Source organism: Convolutriloba macropyga, unplaced genomic scaffold, assembly GCF_964194025.1.
Source record: "Convolutriloba macropyga unplaced genomic scaffold, txConMacr16.3 SCAFFOLD_1410, whole genome shotgun sequence".
Taxonomy (NCBI): Eukaryota; Metazoa; Xenacoelomorpha; order Acoela; family Convolutidae; genus Convolutriloba; species Convolutriloba macropyga.
This window is the reverse complement of record NW_027450251.1, coordinates 11295-31466: the sequence shown is the minus strand read 5'-3', so window position 1 is coordinate 31466 and position 20172 is coordinate 11295. Positions and strand designations below refer to the sequence as shown.

Sequence of the window (20172 nt, the reverse complement as noted above, 5' to 3'; positions counted from 1 at the left end):
TCCAGGACATGATATAGCTGAAATATAGTAAAAAAATCCTTTATCAGCCAGTGAAATTTGAGCATATTAAATATATCAGGGACTGCAATCGAATTTTCAGATAAAAAACTTGTTCTTTAGTTTTTTTTTCCAAATTTTTATTCTTCTATGAAGTTCCCTGACTACAGTTTTTTTTAATAATCTTCTGACCCTTAAAAATTAATAATTCAATTTTACAAATTAGATTTTTGAAAGATAGCTTTTCTTTCTTTTTCGTTAAGCTTTCGAATCTTTCAAGAAAATTGAGTTCCATAGAACTCCCTTTGATGAAGGCTCTGCGACTACAACTTCATAGACTGCAATTTCATTGACGCAATAATATGAAGAAGTAATTCAATAACTTTTTGAATTATGACGGCAACCTGGGAGGGCATCAAACCCTCAATTTGTATCAACTGATGGCTTGTATATATAATGTTTTCAGTTTGGAGTTTTCTTGTGATAAGCTGGCTTCAAAACGGCTTCAAAACTCTTCAAAACGGCTTGAAAAACGAGTTCAGATGTGGTTAATTTTGAGTTATTTGAATTTTAAACCCAGAAGAATTACCAAATCAGAAAACAAATATATTTTGTAAAAAGTGTCAAGTTTATATAAGCATATTAAAAAAATATTAAACCGTCTTGTGCAGTCAAATGTAGACTCTATGCATAAGTTACTGAGTCATCGCTGATACTAAGACTGGCTCAAATATACGATAGAAGGAGCACTATTGGGCCAATGACCCCGTTCTCATGATTTGAAGTCCTCACATATCAAAGAATAGGCAATGGAAAGATGGAGATCTTGCAAACGGAAGATTTGCTCATTATAACTAATATAAGATAGCCATTGAAATCCAACAAGGTAATTTGAATAACAAGGTATCGGTTCTGCTCTTCTCAAGCCTGCAGGTACATAAGGGTTTTCTCAATTCTTAGGTTATTCATGGACGGCGTTGAATACGTACCTGCTCCCAGCTTGTATCCACACAACATAACTGGACTCAATCCAGGAAAAACGTATACATTCCATGTACAGGCCGAGCAGTTTGGAGAAGCTATTCAATCCCCAGTCGTGACCATAAAAGGTATCAGTTACTCAGCTGACAATCTTCACCTTTTTCGCCAGAGAAAATTTTCCACTTGTAGTGCAAATCAAGGGTTGTTGACCGTAGGCTCGGGATTTACAATCGAAAACTTTCTTATCCTAAAATTTATCGGATATGCTTCCAGTTGTTCTTAACACAATTTATTGTTTCGTTTCTTTTCGTGATTTATAAAATATGTTAAGCTACACAAATGGCCTAGCCCGGGTCGAGGTTTGGTCACAAAATAATGTAAGATTAGCGCTGAATAGTGTTGAAAAAAAAAACATTTGGCATCGCAAGGCGCCCGCATCTTTTAGCGTGGAATGCGGAGACTTTTTGTAAGATACGCAGTTTTTAGCGGTGAACTTTTTTTTACCGCATTCACCGGATTTCTCACAAGAAAGAAACTGCTGTACACGGGTTCGAACCTACACGTCAACAACTTTTTTCCCCTTGCGCCATCTGTCAATTATTTCACTGATATTTACTGTGAATTTAAGATAAGCGTTGAAATTAGCGGTGAATAATTGTAAGATTTGCAATTTTGGTGGTGAATTATGTTTGTCACCGCATCGTGGCAGCGCTGAAAATTGTTTTCACTGCATCCTGGTTGCGCTTAAATTTTTTTTCACTGCATTCTGCTGGTTGCGGTGAATTTTTTTTCACCGCATAAGCGGCGAATGACAATTTTCCACCACTTGAAAGTTTTTTTCACCGCATTCATTGCATTGAGCGCAAATCTTACACTTTTTTTTTCAAATTCTGCAAATCTTACATCTTTTAGCGATTTTTAGCGGGGAAACCTCGACCCGGGAAAGTAATGAAAAAAACTGCAGATTTTGAAACAGAACTGTTTCGCGGGTCGAGGTGTCACCGCCATTCAACGCAAAATTACGTAAGATAAGCGGTGAATGCGGTGAAAATACATAAATCAGGCGGTGAATGCGAAGAAAAAAAAACTTCATCGCCTGTTAGCGATAAAATTACATAGTTTCAACGCTGAAATTACATAAGTTCACCGCTTGATTTAGTGGTTAAGTTACATAATTTCATCGATTAGAAAAACGTGTGAAATCAGCAGTGAATGCGGTGAAATTTCACAAATTCACCGCTTATCTTAGTGGTGTAAAGTTACATAAGTTCACCGCTGGAAAAAATTGTTAAAATGTGTGAGATCAGCAGTGAAAGTGGTGAAATTACATATTTTCACCGCTAAACTTAGGGACAAAATAACATAATTGGATTTTTTGAAACTTTAGCCGGCGTATTTATGCAATTTCACCACTAGAGTAATCGTTGAACTTAAAAAAATCATCACATTTCACAGCTAAACTTTGTAATTTCACCGCTAATCTTACAAAAATTCAACGCAAATGTTCTACAGAAAGTGGAGTGAATTTTATTTAAATTTTAAAAGCTTACTCTGGCGGTGAAATTACATAATTTCACCTCATTTCAATGCAAAATTATGTCCAAAATTTGCGGCGAAAAAAACAACTTTTCACCGCTTATCTTACATTTTTTCCCATTTTCTTCGACCCGGGTTCAACAAAAAGATTTTTAAGAAAAAAACGCTTTTACACTCAGTAAAATGTACAACTTGCCTATGAAATAGATTTTTTTTCAGGAACAGTAGGGGTGGATTTGTCATCGACGAATGCGAAAATTGGGGCTGTGATTGGATCAGTAGGAGCAGGATTTGTTCTGGTGTTCTTAATTGTTCTCTCCGTGATTGCTGTTCTATGGTCTAGGCACATCTGTACATTTCAATTCAGTTTAGTTTCAAAGTATTTGAGTCAAATTCCTCCCCTCGATACGGTAAAATAGCAGATAAAGATATTCTCGATACACATGAAAGCTTCCCAGGTCGAGGAAAAATTGGAAAAATATGTAAGATAAGCGGTGAAAAGTTTTTTCACCGCAAATTTCGTACATAAATTTGCTGTGAAATGAGGTGAAATTATGTAATTTCACCGCTAAAGTAAGTAGTGAACTTAAAAAAAGTCACGGCATTTCACAGCCTTACAAGGGTTGGAACTTCTCACCTCCTTCATGTCCAGCACTTCTTCTTCCACTCCGCCATCTCTCGCTTACTTCTAGTATTTTTGTTTTGAATAAAAATCAAATTCACTCTAATTTCTGTAAAACATGCGCGGTGAACTTTTGTAGGATTTGCGATTTTTAGCGGTGAAATTACATGTTTTAGCGTTGAAATGTGGTGATTTTTTGTAAGTTCAACGCTTACTCTAGTGGTGAAATTACATAAATTCACCGCTTAAAAAAGTGGCGAAAAGATGTACGATTAAGGGGTAAATTTAGGGGGGGGGGGTTAAATCTAACAATTCCTCCCTTACTCCCCATTGGTTCCGACGCATTCACTACTGATCTCACTAAATTTTAACATTTTTTCTAAGCAGTGAATTTATTTAAGTTCACCAATAAGTTAAGCGTTGAATTTATGTAAGTTCACCGCTAAAATCAGAGATGAAATTATGTAATTTCACCGCTACCAGGCGAGATAGTTTTTTTTCACCGTATTCACTGACTGATCTATGTAATTTCATCGCATTCACTGCTTATCTTACAAAACTTCCCACATTCACAGTTTATCTTACAGATTTCTGCGTTGGTGGTGAAACCTCAACCCGGGTTTATTAAAGATACTAAATGATAATTTAAATGAATAGAGATGATTATCAAATTTTGAAATATTCGGCCTTTTTGAGGAAAAAAGATTATCTTGCGAGGTGAATTTCGTTTCGCAAGATCTTCCGAGATCGACTTTTCTATGAAAAATTGCAAGTCAAATGAAAAATTTAGCAGGTTTTGAACATGATCCCATCCGAAGTTCATAATGCGTTAAACTTTGAATGAAAATGGGTTATGTAAAAAACAGTAAACTGAAATCTCGAAGTACTGTCAGAAATTTTTCAGAACATAAAATTAAGCCAGACAGAAATGGAAGCCTCATTTCCTAGTTTCGCAAGTAAATGCAGGAAAACAACTGGAAATGAGGCCCACAAAATTTATCTTTCAATGTTTTTTTTTCGCCAGGAAACTTTAACAAATAAATTCGAATTAGGAGGCTTAAAGCATGGGGGGACCAAACAGATCCCATAGTAATTATGAATTGCTAGTAAAAATTTAATTGTCAGATGTTTATTTTGAAGAGTTTTGTCAATTGACAGTCCCTCCTCCCTATCCAAGTTAAAGAGATCTTCCCCACCAGTCACTCTTCCCAAAACGCTCCCTACTCCCATCACTACGCCCCTACCGATCCCACCTCCTACCTACCCTCCTCCACCTCCCACCTAAACCCCTCCGCTCCCCACTCCAAAGCTACTATCCACTCACACCTAGCTGCCTACCCCTCAAACCTAATCCAACCCTACTACCTACCCGTTAACCCGTTAACTTCCACCTACCTACCCACGGCCTGTCAACAAACCCCGGACCTTTTGTTCGCAAATTAAAACCATTTAATCAAAAATTAAGTTATTCAGTATATAGGAGATCGTAAAAATCAGCATTTTCCTCCAGTATTCCAACACTGACTAACCATGGCAGAACTCTTTGGGCGAAAACCACAACTAATGAGCAGAACATTTTTTTGCAAAAATCCTCAAGTTGCAAGAAAGCTCCCAGAAATAATGTCGTGCAAAAAGTCGTGATTGACATTGTTCTAAATGGTCTGCTGAGAATATTCTGCCGCTGATTGACCAGGCTTCACACCTTCAACTGACAAAAATTTGACCACGGTTTAAAAAAATGCAAATTTTGTGCGAAAAGTTTTAGCTGCAAACACAACAAAAATCTGCATTTATTTAAAATCTCTGTCTATTTTTTTTGCTGCACAGATGACAAGATATAACATTTGAGAAGAAAGATTCCAATTTATACAGGCATTGGTAATGTAACTCAGAATTGCTCAGTAAACTATGTTTTGCTTGAGCTATAACCAAATTCGATGCGTTTTCAAATCTGAACCTACTTTTTTTCAATCGGATTTTCTTGCTAGCGAAATCATGCACCATAAGGTTCAAATAATTGCGGAACTCTACAACTTCACGAGCCAAAAATGACAGGATCGTTTTGTAGAGAACCATTCAAGCTCTCTTTACATTAATTGAGAAATTCAAGTTTTTTCTCAGACTTTCATCACATAAATTTTTAGCTTGACAGAATGTTTCAAGAAAAAATGATTTAAAATATAAATCTTATAAGTCCTATAATTCATGCACGATTCTGGTATAGATGGATATCTATGATCACTAGAATCATTGTAGAATTTCATTCAATAGATCAATAATGCGGTAATTCCTATTGTCAATTTGAGCAACCCAAGTTGAGGTGCCAGACAGAAGTAACCTCTGATCAAACCCAAGTCCAAAGCACACGGTGTGTTTCCAGACCAAAATTACAGGGTCTGGATTTGATTCGAGCGCACTTCAGACTGATCAGTGGACACTTTGATCTGGGATGGTCTGATCAGATGTTACTTTCGTCTGGCGCGGTCTGATCAGAGGATATTTCCGGATAGCACCTCAACCTGGGAATCACTTGTGTTACCAATAAGCTTTTCTTCAAAAATAGTTTTTTGATCACACTTGTTTAGGAGATCCGGCAAGAACGAATCTTGGCCAACTTCTTCATGCTCGTAAGTAACTGAGTTCATTCAACTCAGATTGGTTAAGAACCCTGATTGGTTAAAATCTGAGTCGCATGACATTTCAGTAATGAGTCAAAAAAATTTCATTATGATTTTAACTATGGCTAAAATTCTGATCATGGCACAATATAGACATTTCATAATAAAATTCATAGTAAAATTCAGTTGTTTTGTGATCATTATGAACTCCAATTCTGCGAACACTATGAAAATTATGGATTTTTCGGCTGTGATTGGACTGAACAGTATGAAAAATAATTATATACCAAAACTTGGCAAAAAGCTCAAGGAATGCTTTTCTCCCACCCCGGAGTGATATGACCTCCCCACCCAATATTCAATACCGAAACATTGTATTGTTGTATTCCAGTTGCACATCATCGCCGAACTCCGAATTGTATGTTTTTGTTGGAGCTTAAATAAGACATTCAAGGAAAATTTCATTAAATCTGAAAATCTGAAAAAAAAACAAATAAGAAGTAAGGTAGAAGTAAGCCCCCCCCCCCCCCCCCAGATTACTGCTTAATGGGGGGACTTACTACTGGAAGATTATCAAACTCTTCTAGTAGTGCTCATCCATCTTCATATTTTTCATGCTCAACCAAAATTTTTCAGTTCAATTCAAAAATTATACTTTTTTTCTGAAATTTCTAAGAACATAATGAAAAACTCAAAACATCATGTACATTCTATTTCCATAAAAAACGCTTTCTTGATTTATACTGCACATGCTTGGCTAACAAAAGGGCTAACGGGTGTCGGTCATTCTTTAATTCTACTCCTCGTCTTTGATGTGACTTTGAACGTAATGTTACTTTGAGGGTATTCATAAGCTTTCTATTGAACGAGGAGACTCCGTAATGTGCGTTTGCTCATAATATTCTGATCCCGATCATACTGAATTCTGTCTTAAATTTCTACTACATGAGGAATAGCAAAAAAACTATCAAAAATACACAGTGTTAGAAATTAATTGGTTAATGAGCAAAAAAATAGTAAGAAACGTTAATCACTAAATGACTTAAACAATGATGAACTGTATAGCCGATGATAATTGACATCAATAATAATATTATACAAAGAAAACAACAAAAGAACAAAAGCATTAAAAAGTTCAAATTCAATATCCAATTTTTCTCAAACGAAGTCCGAATAGCATCAGATAAAAACCCAAATGAAACAGATCAGCTGTACTTCAGTTCAAAGGAGATGAGATTTATCCTTAACGAGATTCGGCAATGTCTAGAGAAAAGAATAAAAGGAGCAAAATCATAACAAGCATCAGCTTTCTTCTAAAAGTAATAGATTCTCATATAAATCCATCAGGAAAATCAGACCGGCCATTAGTGAGACAGTGATTCAAGTAATGCCACGTTGAAGAACCAGTGAGAACTGCCATTGATGAGACCAGGAGGTGAGACCAAGAGTTAAAAATGAATTCATTTAACGAAAATATGGCTATTTCCACCAATTTTTTTTTATACCAATACTCTATAACAAAGTCAAAATGGCATCAGAAATTACCAGACGAAAGATAAAACAGTAAAGGAAAAAATAACCTTTGCGTCCGCAAAAAACATATGAGACCAGTTGATAATGAGACTAGGTAACTTGTCCACATAAAGAAAAAAAGGAATAAAAAATTTGAAAACAAAGTAATTATAAGTCCTTAAAATTATTAGCTACTACTTGAAAATTTTAAATAGATTCGCCAATAACTCCATGGGAAACCGTTTAGAACTTTAATTGTCCTGAATGTGTCATACGACCACAGAGGAAGCGCGAAACTCATCCAAAATCTTAAGTCAGTTAAACTTTGCAAGAAAATTATGTCGAAGCCGTCAACCGATGAGATGTTCATTAAAACCATTTTATATGTTCAACTGCGTCTGTCCTCGAATCAAATGGGAACAGCCAATAATTTTATAATGAGACAATAGTAAAACAAAATAAAATATGGTCACGTATCCAGAAATTGGAATATATTAAAACAAAACTCAAAATATCAGAGCCAGAGTACCAAAAATCAAACAAACAACCTGCTTAAAAAACAATTTTTTCACTAAGAAGAAGGCGCGGCTTAAACTTACTAAGACTATGCTACAATTTGACAGAAATAAGTTTGAAAATGAAGAAAAAAATAGAAAATTTTAAAGACTTTCTGATTTGTCGGAAAGTTTTATTCAAACTTGAATACTGCAAAAAGTTTTCAACTAAAATAGAATAGATAGCTTAACTTGTAACTTAAAAGGATGCCAAAAGTACCTCACATTAGTGGAGGATAAGTCTTGAGACTGCAAAACTGAAAAAGAATAGAGGCAGGGCTCAAAGTTCTACAAAGCAACTTTTCGAAAACACATTTTGAAAACTTGAAAACCATAAGCTATCAATTGAAAAACCAAGGACTGATCTGTTGGGTCATTTTTGAACAGATTAAGACAACTGTTTTACAAAACAAAACAAAAAATTGTCACAAGGAAAGACCAGCATCAAAAAATTTTAAAAGATGTTTTTGAAACGACTTAATGTAAAGTCGAAAAAACCATCAGCTGCAACTGGAAAATTACAAACAAAATTTGCCTAAATAACAATACCTATCGAGAAATGAAAAAAGTACAATCGCAAAAGTCTCCAGAAGAAGCCACTGACACCTGTCTTTATACAAAATATAAGATACAATGAAAGAGGAACAATTAAAGCAAAAATGATACAAAATTCTAATAGTTTTACTAGAAAGAGGTTTTGAAGCCGTTAAAACCAAACTCTGTTCATCAAGAACTTTCTATATTTCCGGTTGTTTTTCAGAAACAGCAAATGAAAAGTGCTAGATTCTTGATAGTCTTACAGAAAAATAAAAAAAACAACCACTAAAATAATATTAAAAGTCAAACAATTTAGGAAAATAGGAAATCCCGTAATACGGAAGCCATGAATTCATTAACTAAAAAATTAGAACGCTAGAAAGATGAACTTTTCAACGTCTAGATAGAAAAAGCAACCACTGAAATCAAAGGAAGATGTTATGCGAGAACTAATAGTTCAATGAGGTTCTTTGAAAAAATTTATTCTAAAATATAAGAGCCACTAGGTTGAACTGAAATCTTTAATAGGTTGCTTTTTGCCATTTATAGTAGCCATTTGGATATTTTGTTAAGGAGACTCTGCCACGAGACTACAAAAAGAACAACTGCATGCAAAACACAGAAAATCGATTCAAAATTACGTAAACAATTTAATTTTTTGAAGCCATAAAAAGTTTGAAAATTTCTCTGAAAACATAATATGTGACCAGGAGCCCCATTTTCTATTAACTTCGAGCTGTTGAAAATTGGCATTTCATAGGAAACTATTTGTTCCGACCCACTTTTGGGGGGAGGATCTATATACTCAAATAGATTTTTTTGTTCAGTCAATTTTGGCCGATCGATTTATTCATCGTAGAGAAATGTGAGTGGTATCATTAAAAAGCTCTTACAGCGTAGAATTTAAAATTGAAAACATTTTTTTTAATATTGCTTTTTTCGAGGAGTTATCGAAAATCAAAATTTTGTGTGAACACGGGATATTTGGCATGATTTTTTTCACGTTTACGGTAATTATTCTTCTTTTATCTCAATTTTTTTTTTATTTTTTGTGGTTATTTTTGTGTTATTGGTTACACTGAGCTCATATTGTTGGGTTATGGGTTTTCGCACGCGGAATAAAAAGCGTTTTTAACTAAGTAGAAAAAAATTAATTTCTCAAAATGAGAGAATAACAAGAATGATATTTTACAGTAAAATTTAGAGATTTACAGGAGAGCTCTGATTATTAGATCAAGATTGTGATTTGATTTTGGCGATGAAAAAGGACTCAAAAATCAGCTGTATATATATACCCATTATCAGTGTGAAGAAGTCAAGATACAAAACTAATCTTAGCACCATGATTTATAGTGGGAGTCGCAAGGGTTACCCAATATGGTTTGCTTCTGCAAATCAGTCGCAAAGGGAACCATAAAGGGAATGCACTAGCACTTTTCTAAGAATTCATTCATACTTCCGGAAATATCATATCATTTAATACATGATGGGAAGATTCTATATCAATTACCTAAATCTAATAATAGTTATCTAGAATCATCAGTTTGAACCGAGTATTGATTCACAGCACCATTTCTTGAAGATTCTTTTATATCAGTTTTGGTGATTTGACTCAATTTACCTCTGTCAGATTAAATTGGTAAGTTAAACTTTCTATTAATACTAAGTTTAAGTCTTCAACTCGAATCAAAAATCTAACACATACACATTATCCAAATATTGATAGCTCACATTGGCTTAGAAAATGCGTTCAATGGATCACTGATAAAGTTTTCAGAGAAAAACTTATGGCTTAAATGGCTTCAACAATTTCTTCTCGCACTTTTCTTCTGAATTTTTGGTTTTAGAGTGCTTCCTGAACTGCTGCTGCCATGCCCTGATAATCTGCTTCTGATGAAGAAAGAGCAACTGTGGCCTGCTTCTTGACACCCCAGATGAGTGCTGCGCCTCGTCCGTTGAGCTTGAAGTAATAGACCGTTAATGATTTTCCGTCGTTCACATCTCCAGACCAGACTGCATCACTTTCCCCCACTCAATCATAATCAGCCTCTTTTGTGTAATTAATTTTAAATCTTTTGAACCTTGAACATATCGCAGAAGTCGTTTTCCGCATAGCCAGTGTTGATTGGTAGGTGCGTTTATGTGCCTGGACAGAATGTCGACTGTAAACATGATGTCTGGCCACGTATGTCGTCTGTGTGGCTAGATAAAGAAATGATCCAACCAAGCTTCTGTAGATCGTCTGGTCCACTTCTTCGTCTCCGTTCTGTGCTGTCTGAAGTTTCAAATCCAAATCAGCTGGAGTTCTTGAGGGTTTGCATTGATCCATTTTAAACCGCTCAATCATTGTTTCTATGTAGCGTTCTTGATCGACTGTTACTTTGCCCTCTTCTTGTCTGATTCTAAGGCCCAGAGCCCAGTGTAGTCTCCCTCTGTCTTCCATGTGAAATGTTGCCTTGAGTGCCTTCTTGACATCGGAGATCACTCTCATACTTCTTGATACTAATATGATGTCGTCAACCCAGACGAAGATGAAGGTGTGATCCTCTGCCTCTGATCTTGCGAACAAGCAGTGATCGTTCCTGCTTCTGGTGAACCCCTGTCTCTGTAGTAAGTTTGCCAGCTCTTTGTACAACTTGTTAGCAGCCTGTTTCAAACAATATATTGATTTATTTAGTAAACATACTAACTTCTCCCCACCTGATCCGCGTTTTACAAACTCCTGTGGCTGTTCCAGATACACTTCTTCATCGATTGGTGAGTGCAGGAAATCAGTCTTGTCATCAAATTGGTGCATCACATGGCCCTGCTTCGCTGATAGCTGAAGTAGAATCCTGAATGTCTCTGGCTTACAGGTAGGCGCAAAAGTACCAAAGTAGTCCAGTCCTTCCACTTGTTTGAATCCTTTTGCCACGTAACGTGCTTTGCATTTTTCGCCTTGATCACTGGGTCCCAATTTAACTTTGTAGACCCATATGCCCGGTATGACGTCCCTGTCTGTGGGTGGTCTCAATAGGTCCCAAGTCTCGTTGTCTTGGAGTGCCTTGACATAGTCAATCATTGCCCGGTACCACTCGTCCCATTCGTCAGTTTGCTTGGCTTCGTAGACTGTTTTGGGTTCCACATAGTTACCCTCAGTCACAGCTAGATGTGTTCTGACTTCTCCAAAAAATTGCGGAACGTTCCTTGCTCGTGTCCCTCGTCTGGGCTCTGCCCTGTCCGCTTGCTACAGTGCCTCCTCGAAGAAGCCAACTGTCTGTGAGAAGTTCTTCGTTTCACTGTCTTCGAGTGACTCAGAGTCTCTGAGACTCCCTCTTGTTGCAGTAGATTCTTCATCCAGTGCTGCTTCCTCAACATCTGAGGCGTCTCGTCTCATTGTTGTCTCTTGAGTGTCCACGCTCTCAGCGTCATGCCACTCTTCCTTTATTACAGTAGATGTGCCCTGCTCCTCTTTGTTGCCATCGTCTTGATGACCATCATCTGGGTGCCAGATCCCAAGTTGCTGTGACCCCTCATCTAGTAGGTCGGGCGTCTCTGTGTTTTCAGGGATTGAGCCCACTTCGGACTCCTTGATGATCTCATCTCGAACTGCCACAACCTTGCGTGTGTTGGGTACGTACACCAGGTATCCGTTGTCTCCTTCAGTGTAACTCAAAAAATTTCCTTCCAGTGCCTTGGGTTCAATTTTGCTGACATCTCTGTCCCGCTTCCTCATGAAGACTGTGCAAACAAAAATATATAGTTTACTAATTGAAAGCTTAGGTTTTATACCTAGCATCAACTCTGCTGGGCATTTTTCTTCTCCTCGTCTCACAACCAAGTTCCTGATCCTTGTTGCGTGAAGAATTGCTGCTCCCCACTTCATCTTCGGAAGTCCTGAGTCAATGAGCAAACATCTTGCCATCTCCAGCAGTGTCCTGTTGCACCTCTCAGCTAACCCATTCTGTTGTGGCGTCTCTGGTATGGTTTTCTCCTGTAGAATGCCTTCATCTAAGCAGTATGTCTTGAACTGCTCTGAGAGAAACTTCTTCGCATTGTCTTGCCTCAGCTTCTTGGGCGTCCCCACACTGAGAACAAATTTCTTCAGGCTGGCCAGTGCTTCACTCTTTGCCTTAAGCAAGTCCACGAACACAAACTTTTTGTACTGGTCTGCAAACACAATACCAAGCCGGAACGCTGACAGTGACTCTACTCTGAATGGTCCCATCACGTCTGTGAACGCCCTCTCCAGCTTCTCTTCTGCTTGGGTCTCTTGGTACTGGAGTCTTTGTGATCTTGGCCGTTGCACACACATTGCATACATCATCGAGTTCCCCCACTGTCTCTGGTGCATTCCGGACCACATCCGCTTGATTAAAACGACCCAATCTTCTGTGCCACTTCCTTGCAATGTCAAGTTTCACGCTGTTGGAACTCATCTTGAATTCTAGAACGCTGCAGGGTAATTAAAACAAATTATTTTCTTCTATTAGTTTTACCCGAGTTCCCTTCTGGAGTTTCATGCAGCTGTTTCCTTTCTCGAAAGTGAAGCTATATCCCCACTCCGTGCATCTTGAGACTGATAGGAGGTTTGAAAAATAGTCCGGCACGCACAAAACATTTTTGAGTTCGCAATGGAATTCCTCTTTGTTTGAGGGTATGTTGATCCTCACAGAGCCTCTGCCCACCACTCTGGAAGCATCTCCGTTGGATTTTTGACCACTGATTGAATGGGCACAAGGTCCAGGAACGCATCGATGTTCGTCACTATGTGATCTGTAGAACCACTGTCTACTAGCATGCCTGCTGTCTTCCACTGGGTAAGAGCTGCCCAGTTTTCCTCGTCTGGTGATGCCAATGTTGGACCCATTGCCACTGACTCCTGTTTGGCTCCATCTCTTTGTCTCTTGCATGCCCTGTCTAGGTGACCTTTCTCACCACGCTTGCTGCAATGTGCTGTCTAATTCCTCCTGCAGTCCTTGGCAAAGTGTCCAGGGATCCCACACACAAAGCAGTATCCTTTCTTGGGTCCCTTCTTGAAGTCACGCTTCACTTCCAGTGTCACTGAAGCACTTTGTCCCTTGTGCCTCTGTGCTGTGCTCTCATGGAAGTTCTGCAGCCTTTTCCTCAACTCTGTGAAGTTCGTTGCCGGGTTAAAGCTTTCCTGTATAACAAAACTTTCATACCTCATTGGCAGACCATTGAGGACCAAGGCATTGAAGAGGGTCTCTGAGGCTGCTTCCCCTGCTTCCTGTAACCTTGTGAGCAACTCCTGTCCTCTGATGAAGAAGCTATCCAAATCCTCAGCATCCTCGAGCTGCAGTCGAACAAGCTGTGCCCCCAAAGTCACCATTGTCGGCGTCTCCACACTCTGAAATCTCTCTTGCAAAAGCTTCCAAGCCTTTGCTCTATCTCCGATGCCGTCATCTCCCACACAGTCATGTCTCATCAGCATGTGGGTTGTTGCATCTAGAGTCAGCGCCAGATGGCACCACACATTGTTCCATTTCTCCTTGATGTCTGCAACTTCCTTCTCATATGCACCCTTCAGCACCTTGTGTTCTTCTTTTCATCATCGCTCGCCCCATTGGCTAGTGGTGCAGGCTCGTTGGGTTGCTCCTCTGTCCCAAGTAGTGATTTGTAGAGTCCCTTCGTCTGCATCATTGCCACAAATCTTGTGCTCCAGATTGGAAAGTCCTGTGCCTTTCCTGTGTAGGTCAGCAGATTCACTGTCTGTTGATCCATCGTAGTTTGAGCAGGCAAAACAGATATGAAAAGAAAAAGTACTAAACAGAAGAGGATTATGACTGTCAACAACAAATTAGTTTTGTTTTAGAAATTAGTTTTAAGACTTAGAAAATTGGTGGGCCCATAACCTGTTAGGTTATGGGTTTTTGCAAGCGGAATAAAAAGCGTTTTTAACTAAGTAGAAAAAAATTAATTTCTCAAAATGAGAGAATAACAAGAATGATATTTTACAGTAGAATTTAGAGATTTACGGGAGAGATCTGATTATTAGATCAAGAAGGTGATTTGATTTTGGGGATTAAAAAGGTTTCAAAAATCAGCTGTATATATACCCATTATCAGTGTGAAAAAGTCAAGATACAAAACTAATCTTAGCACCATGCTTTATAGTGGGGGTCGCAAGGGTTACCTAATATAGTTTGCTTCTGCAAATCAGTCACAAAGGTAGCCATAAATGGAATGCGTTTGCACTTTTCTAAGAATTCATTCACACTTACGGAGATATCATAATCATTTGATACATTCTGGGAAGATTTTGCATCAATTCATCTAACTCTAATAATAGTTATCTAGAATCATCAGTTTGAACCGAGTGTTGATTCACAGCACCATTTCTTGAAGGTTCATTTATATCAGTATTGGTTACTTGAATCAATTTAACTCTGTCAGATTAATTTGGTAAGTTAAACTTTCTAATAATACTAAGTTTAAGTCTTCAACTCGAATCAAAATTTTAACACATATCACTTTATCCAAATATTGATAGCTCCAAATAGTTAGAAATTACCTTCAGTGGATCACCGATAAAGTTTTCAGAGAAAAGCTTATGGTTTAAATGGCTTCAACAATTTCTTCTCGCATTTTTCTACTGATTTTTTGGTTTTTGCCTGTTTTTGTTGGTGTTTTCATAGTCATAAGACTTATTGTGCTGTTTTATCGATTTTCTATGAATGACAAACGTCATGGTCCTTACATCGGTTTATACTTGAGTGTATTTATTTACTTCCGCTGAAAGCTAGTGATTTTAATGGCTGTTAAGACTTTATAATTAATTTTTTTTTAAAAAATTTTTCTGAATATTAACCAGTCTTAAACTTTTTTTTGTGAACTGTTAATTAGTCTCAGTAGTGACAAGATCCTGTTCTTTTCTAATGCAACCAAAATTAATCTGGTTATCCGTTTTCTCTTCTAACTGTAGACTCTACTACTTCAATGACAAGATTTCAAAATTTTTTTTTATGTTTTTGGATATTTTCGTATTATTGGTTACTTTAGAACTTTTATCACATTAGCCAATTATTGAGAGCTCTCAATGGCTTAACAAAACGTTCAGGGGATCACATTCTAAAGTTTCCAGAGAAAAGCTTATGTTTAAAATGGTTCCAACATTTTCTTCTCGCATTTTCCTACAAAATTTTTTTGGTTTTTTACCTGTTTTTGTTGTTTTTTTCATTGTCATAAGACTTATTGCGATGCTTTTTTGATTAACTACGCTTGACAAGTATACTTTACTTCCCATTGGGGCATATCGGAGTGTATTTATCGACTTGCGTTGAAAGCTATTGAAATTATGGCTGTTAATTCCTTAAAAATAATTTTTCGAAAGTTCTTTTTAAACATCAACCAATCTTAAACTTTTTTCGTGAACTGTTAGTCAGTCTCCGTGTTGAGAGGGGCCCCTTTTTTGCTACTTTATAGAAAATTAATCTGGTTTCCGGTTTTATCTTCTACCTAATGGTTTTCAGACTTCAATGCCACGGGTTTTCATAATTTTTTAATTTTTGGATACTTTTTCTTATTTTTGGTTTTTTGAAATCGTATCACATTATCATAATACTGATAGCTCCCATTTTTTTTAAAAAAAAACGTTTAATGGATCTTAGATAAATTTTCAGGTTAGAGCTTATGATTTTATTTGCTTCGACACTTTCTTCAGGCAGTTTTCTACTGAATTTTTCATTTTCGCCGGTGTTTGTTGTTGTTTTCATAGTCACTGACGTGTTGCAATGGTTTATTGATGAAGTATGAAAAGCAAACATCGTTGTCGTCCCACCAATTTAGCGTACTCACTGGCGTCCGTTGAAAGTTATTGAATTTTATGGCGTTGATACTACGAGTTTTTTTCTAAAATTTAGTGGTTCTAATGTATTTGTTCATATTTGGTGACTTTGAAGTTTTATTGTTAAAAAGAAGAAGCCTATTGCTATTTAAAAAAATTATTTGAAACTGGAATTTTTTTTTGAAAAGTGTTTTCGCCACTTTTCAACGCCTTCGACATTTTTCTCGCTCAATTTTTTTTTCTTGAATTTGATGTTTTTTCTTGTTTTTTTTTGTTTTTAGGTAGCCGTAAATTGCTGACCGGTCGCATAAGCTTGTAATTGAAGATTGAATGCATGATGTTAGCCAAAGCATTCAGTTTATAGCAAATAATCTGAAAGTTTACGATCTACATTTCCAATTTTTTTTTTCAAATTTTTGTTGTTCTTTTCGTCAACTTATAACTTTATTTTCATCATTGAGAGGTTCCGTCCAACTTCTTGTATTTCAAAAAATAACGTATCTACTTATTTGATTTGTCACTGACGTTTTGTTTGTTGGACAATATGCGTTTTTTTAAACGTTTTTTGAGTGATCAGTTTTGTGTTTCTTTTTCTCTTCTTTCAACACAATCGCGTAATAACAGATCACAATGGTTTTCAAATCTGGCCCAGGTAAACTTAGTAATTATCTCAGTATAATTCCTTTAGCTGAAGTAGTAGAAATAACCATTGAAATAAAAGTACATAACTTTCAGATGATAGCTAACAGTTTTAATGGTATCAATAATTTATGTTTTCGCAAATCGTTTCCAATTTTTTGAGTTTTTCCGAATCTTTAGTCCGTTTCCATGGCTTAGTCTAACCAAAGACAAGTCCTTTTGGTTTCGTAATAACTTTTTTGGAATTTTTCAAGTCTTTTTTAGTTAAAAGCTAATGTTTTTTAAGAATTTTGAAATTTCTTGGTTTAAAAAATATTGATTAATTTTGGAATTTCGCCTCATTATTCGTTCTCTTTGTCGACTTGTTAGCTAGTCTCATTAAGAAAAAATCAATCTGCTGTATAGTTAGGAAAAGCTAAATTTGAGTAGGTGAGGTTTTATCGGACTGCATTTTGACGTTGTTACTAGGTGATTTTAAATTTTGATATTCAGTTTTTGCTAATTTTGTTGTTTAATGAGGCATGGCATCATGTAATTCAATTAGTGGTTAGATTGTGTAACGATTTTTTAAAACTCAAATGTGTATTTTTGTTATATCGTCATTTGGTTGACAATTAAGTTAAGAAAGTTGATAAGCTCGGGTCGGAACATCATGTGCGAACGCACATAAACGAGCCTCCCTGTCTGGTCTGTAATTAACATCGAAATAATTATAGCCCGACCGATACACTTGGAGGTTCTGCGAACAAGTTTGAGAAAAACGATTACGATCAGCACAGCAAAAGCACTTATAGTGATACATTAGATACACAGTCGACTGAGAGTGATAAAGTAGAGCGTCCATAAATACATCAAACATACAAAACTATCTAAATGACCTTCATAATGCCGCAATTTATTCTATAAGTGCTTATATATTGTTGCAGATTTGTAATCAATTTGAACAATTTTATTGAAAACTTTCTTCTGTAGAAATTTCTATATAATTGTCTAGCAAAATGAGAATTGATAATGAATCATTGATTGAAACAAGCATGTGCTCACAGGCAAGTACTTTGCTTGGAAGACTATTGAGAATTCTAATTTAAGCGCAAATACTCCAGTTTTTTTTAAAGTTTTCTTAATAAGCGTTGACCAAATTTTGGTACAATTTTAAAAACACTGCGCAAATTTTCGCAAATCTGAAACCTTTAAATTGATACCAACAGTTGTTTCATGTTACAATCTGGCAATTTGTAAATCAAACAAAGCATCATTTGAAGAAATTTGTTAAAAATCAACAAGGTTTGGTTGATTGCGTTCTGAAAAGAACGCATATAAAAAGAGTTTTAACCATCTAACTCATTTGTCAAATGTTCGTGACCTTTTAGCTTTTCTTTAGCTTTCTATGAGCAAAATGTGACCAGATCAGCGGCACTGTGAATAACATTGACCAAACTGCCGTTCCTTCGTCGCTGTTTTTGTCACACCCCTTTATGAGCAATATAGCGACAATAGCAATGCCACAATTTCTGCACGGATTTTTGTCAATGCTTTGCATAAGTGATTTAGTTTATAGCCTGAGCTCAATCAGTTGAGTATAAGGCATCATAGCGCCTTTAATTGCCGATTCTCTCATTAAGCTATTGTACCACTTTAGTTTATATATACCCTAGTCATTGACCATTGAAAATCTTATAAGATCTTATAGGATTCTTATCTGGCCTTACAAGTTAATGCATTAATCTTGTAAGATTGTATAAGAGACTTACAAGATTTACTAAGAACTTATAAGATCTTATAAGAGTTGTGAAATTTCGTAAGATCTTATAAGATTCTTATAAGATATGTTTTAATCTTATAAGAGTTCCTAAAAATAGTAACAACTGGAAAGATCTTATAAGGACGTTATAAGACACACATTATTCTTACAAGATTAAAACATATCTTGTAAGTCCTTAATAATTTTAATGGTATCAATAATTTATGTTTTCGCAAATCGTTTCTAATTTTTTGAGTTTTTCCGAATCTTTAGTCCGTTTCCATGGCTTAGTCTAACCAAAGACAGGTCCTTTTGGTTTCGTAATAACTTTTTTGTACTTTTTCGAGTCTTTTTTTAGTTAAAAGCTAATGTTTTTTAAGAATTTTGAAATTTCTTGGTTTAAAAAATATTGATTAATTTTGGCATTTCGCCTCATTATTCGTTCTCTTTGTCGACTTGTTAGCTAGTCTCATTAAGAAAAAATCAATCTGCTGTATGGTTAGGAAAAGCTAATTTTGAGTAGTTGAGGTTTTATCTGACTGCATTTTGACGTTGTTACTAGGTAATTTTAAATTTTGATATTCAGTTTTTGCTAATTTTGTTGTTTAGTGAGGCATGGCATCATGTAATTCAATAAGTGTTAGATTGGGTAACAATTTTTTAAAACTCAAATGTGTATTTTTGTTATATCGTCATTTGGTTGACAATTAAGTACAGAATGTTGATAAGGTCGGGTGGGAACATCATGTGCGAACGCACATTAACGAGCCTCCTTGTCTGGTCTGTAATTAACATCGAAATAATTATAGCCCGACCGATACACTTGGAGGTTCTGCGAACAAGTTTGAGAAAAACGATTACGATCAGCACAGCAAAAGCACTTATAATGATACATTAGATACATGTTCGACTGAGAGTGATAAAGTAGAGCGTCCAAGTTATTCGGAACCATCTGCCGGCAGCCAACCACAGTCGAGAAGCGGCACAATTCTTCTCTCTGACTACGTAAGAGACTCATCCGGAGGATTGGTGAGCAAATCGGTTCTCTTGAATGAATCGGGAGTTGATCCGGAAAGATGAAAAACCATCAACAAACTAGTTGTAACGTGATTAGTTATTATTATTGGTAACGATTGTAACTACGCCAAATATTTTCAAAGCTCAAAGTAAAATTCTTCTACTCATATTAACCATTAATACATCAAACATACAAAACTGCCTAAATAACCTTCATAATGCCACAATTTATTTTATATATGCTTATAATTTGTTGCAGATTTGTAATCAATTTGAACAATTTTATTGAAAGCTTTCTTCTGTTGATATTTCAATACATTTGTCTAGCAAAATGAGAACTGATAATGAATCATTGGTTGAAACAAGCATGTGCTCACAGGCAAGTACTTTGCTTGGAAGACTATTGAGAATTCTAATTTAAGAGCAAAAACTCCAGTTTTTTTGAAGTTTTCTTAATAAACATTGACCAATTTTTGGTACAATTTTAAAAACACTGCGCAAGTTTTCTCAAATCTGAAACCTTTAAATTGATACCAACAGTTGTTTCATGTTACAATCTGGCTTTTTGTAAATCAAACAAAGCATCATTTGAAGAAATTTGTTAAAAATCAACAAGGTTTGGTTGATTGCGT

At 36.2% G+C, this 20172-nt stretch overlaps 1 protein-coding gene across 1 annotated transcript; it reads left to right on the top strand.

Moving 5' to 3' along the window:
- The first annotated feature begins 949 nt into the window (after positions 1 to 949).
- LOC142355739 (uncharacterized) lies at positions 950 to 19778 on the top strand. Its single transcript, XM_075407810.1, has 4 exons — positions 950 to 1106; positions 2734 to 2881; positions 5722 to 5763; positions 19333 to 19778. The coding sequence occupies exons 1-4, from the start codon at positions 965 to 967 to the stop codon at positions 19601 to 19603; spliced, it is 603 nt and encodes a 200-aa protein (XP_075263925.1). The 5' UTR covers positions 950 to 964; the 3' UTR covers positions 19604 to 19778.
- Positions 19779 to 20172: the final 394 nt, after the last annotated feature.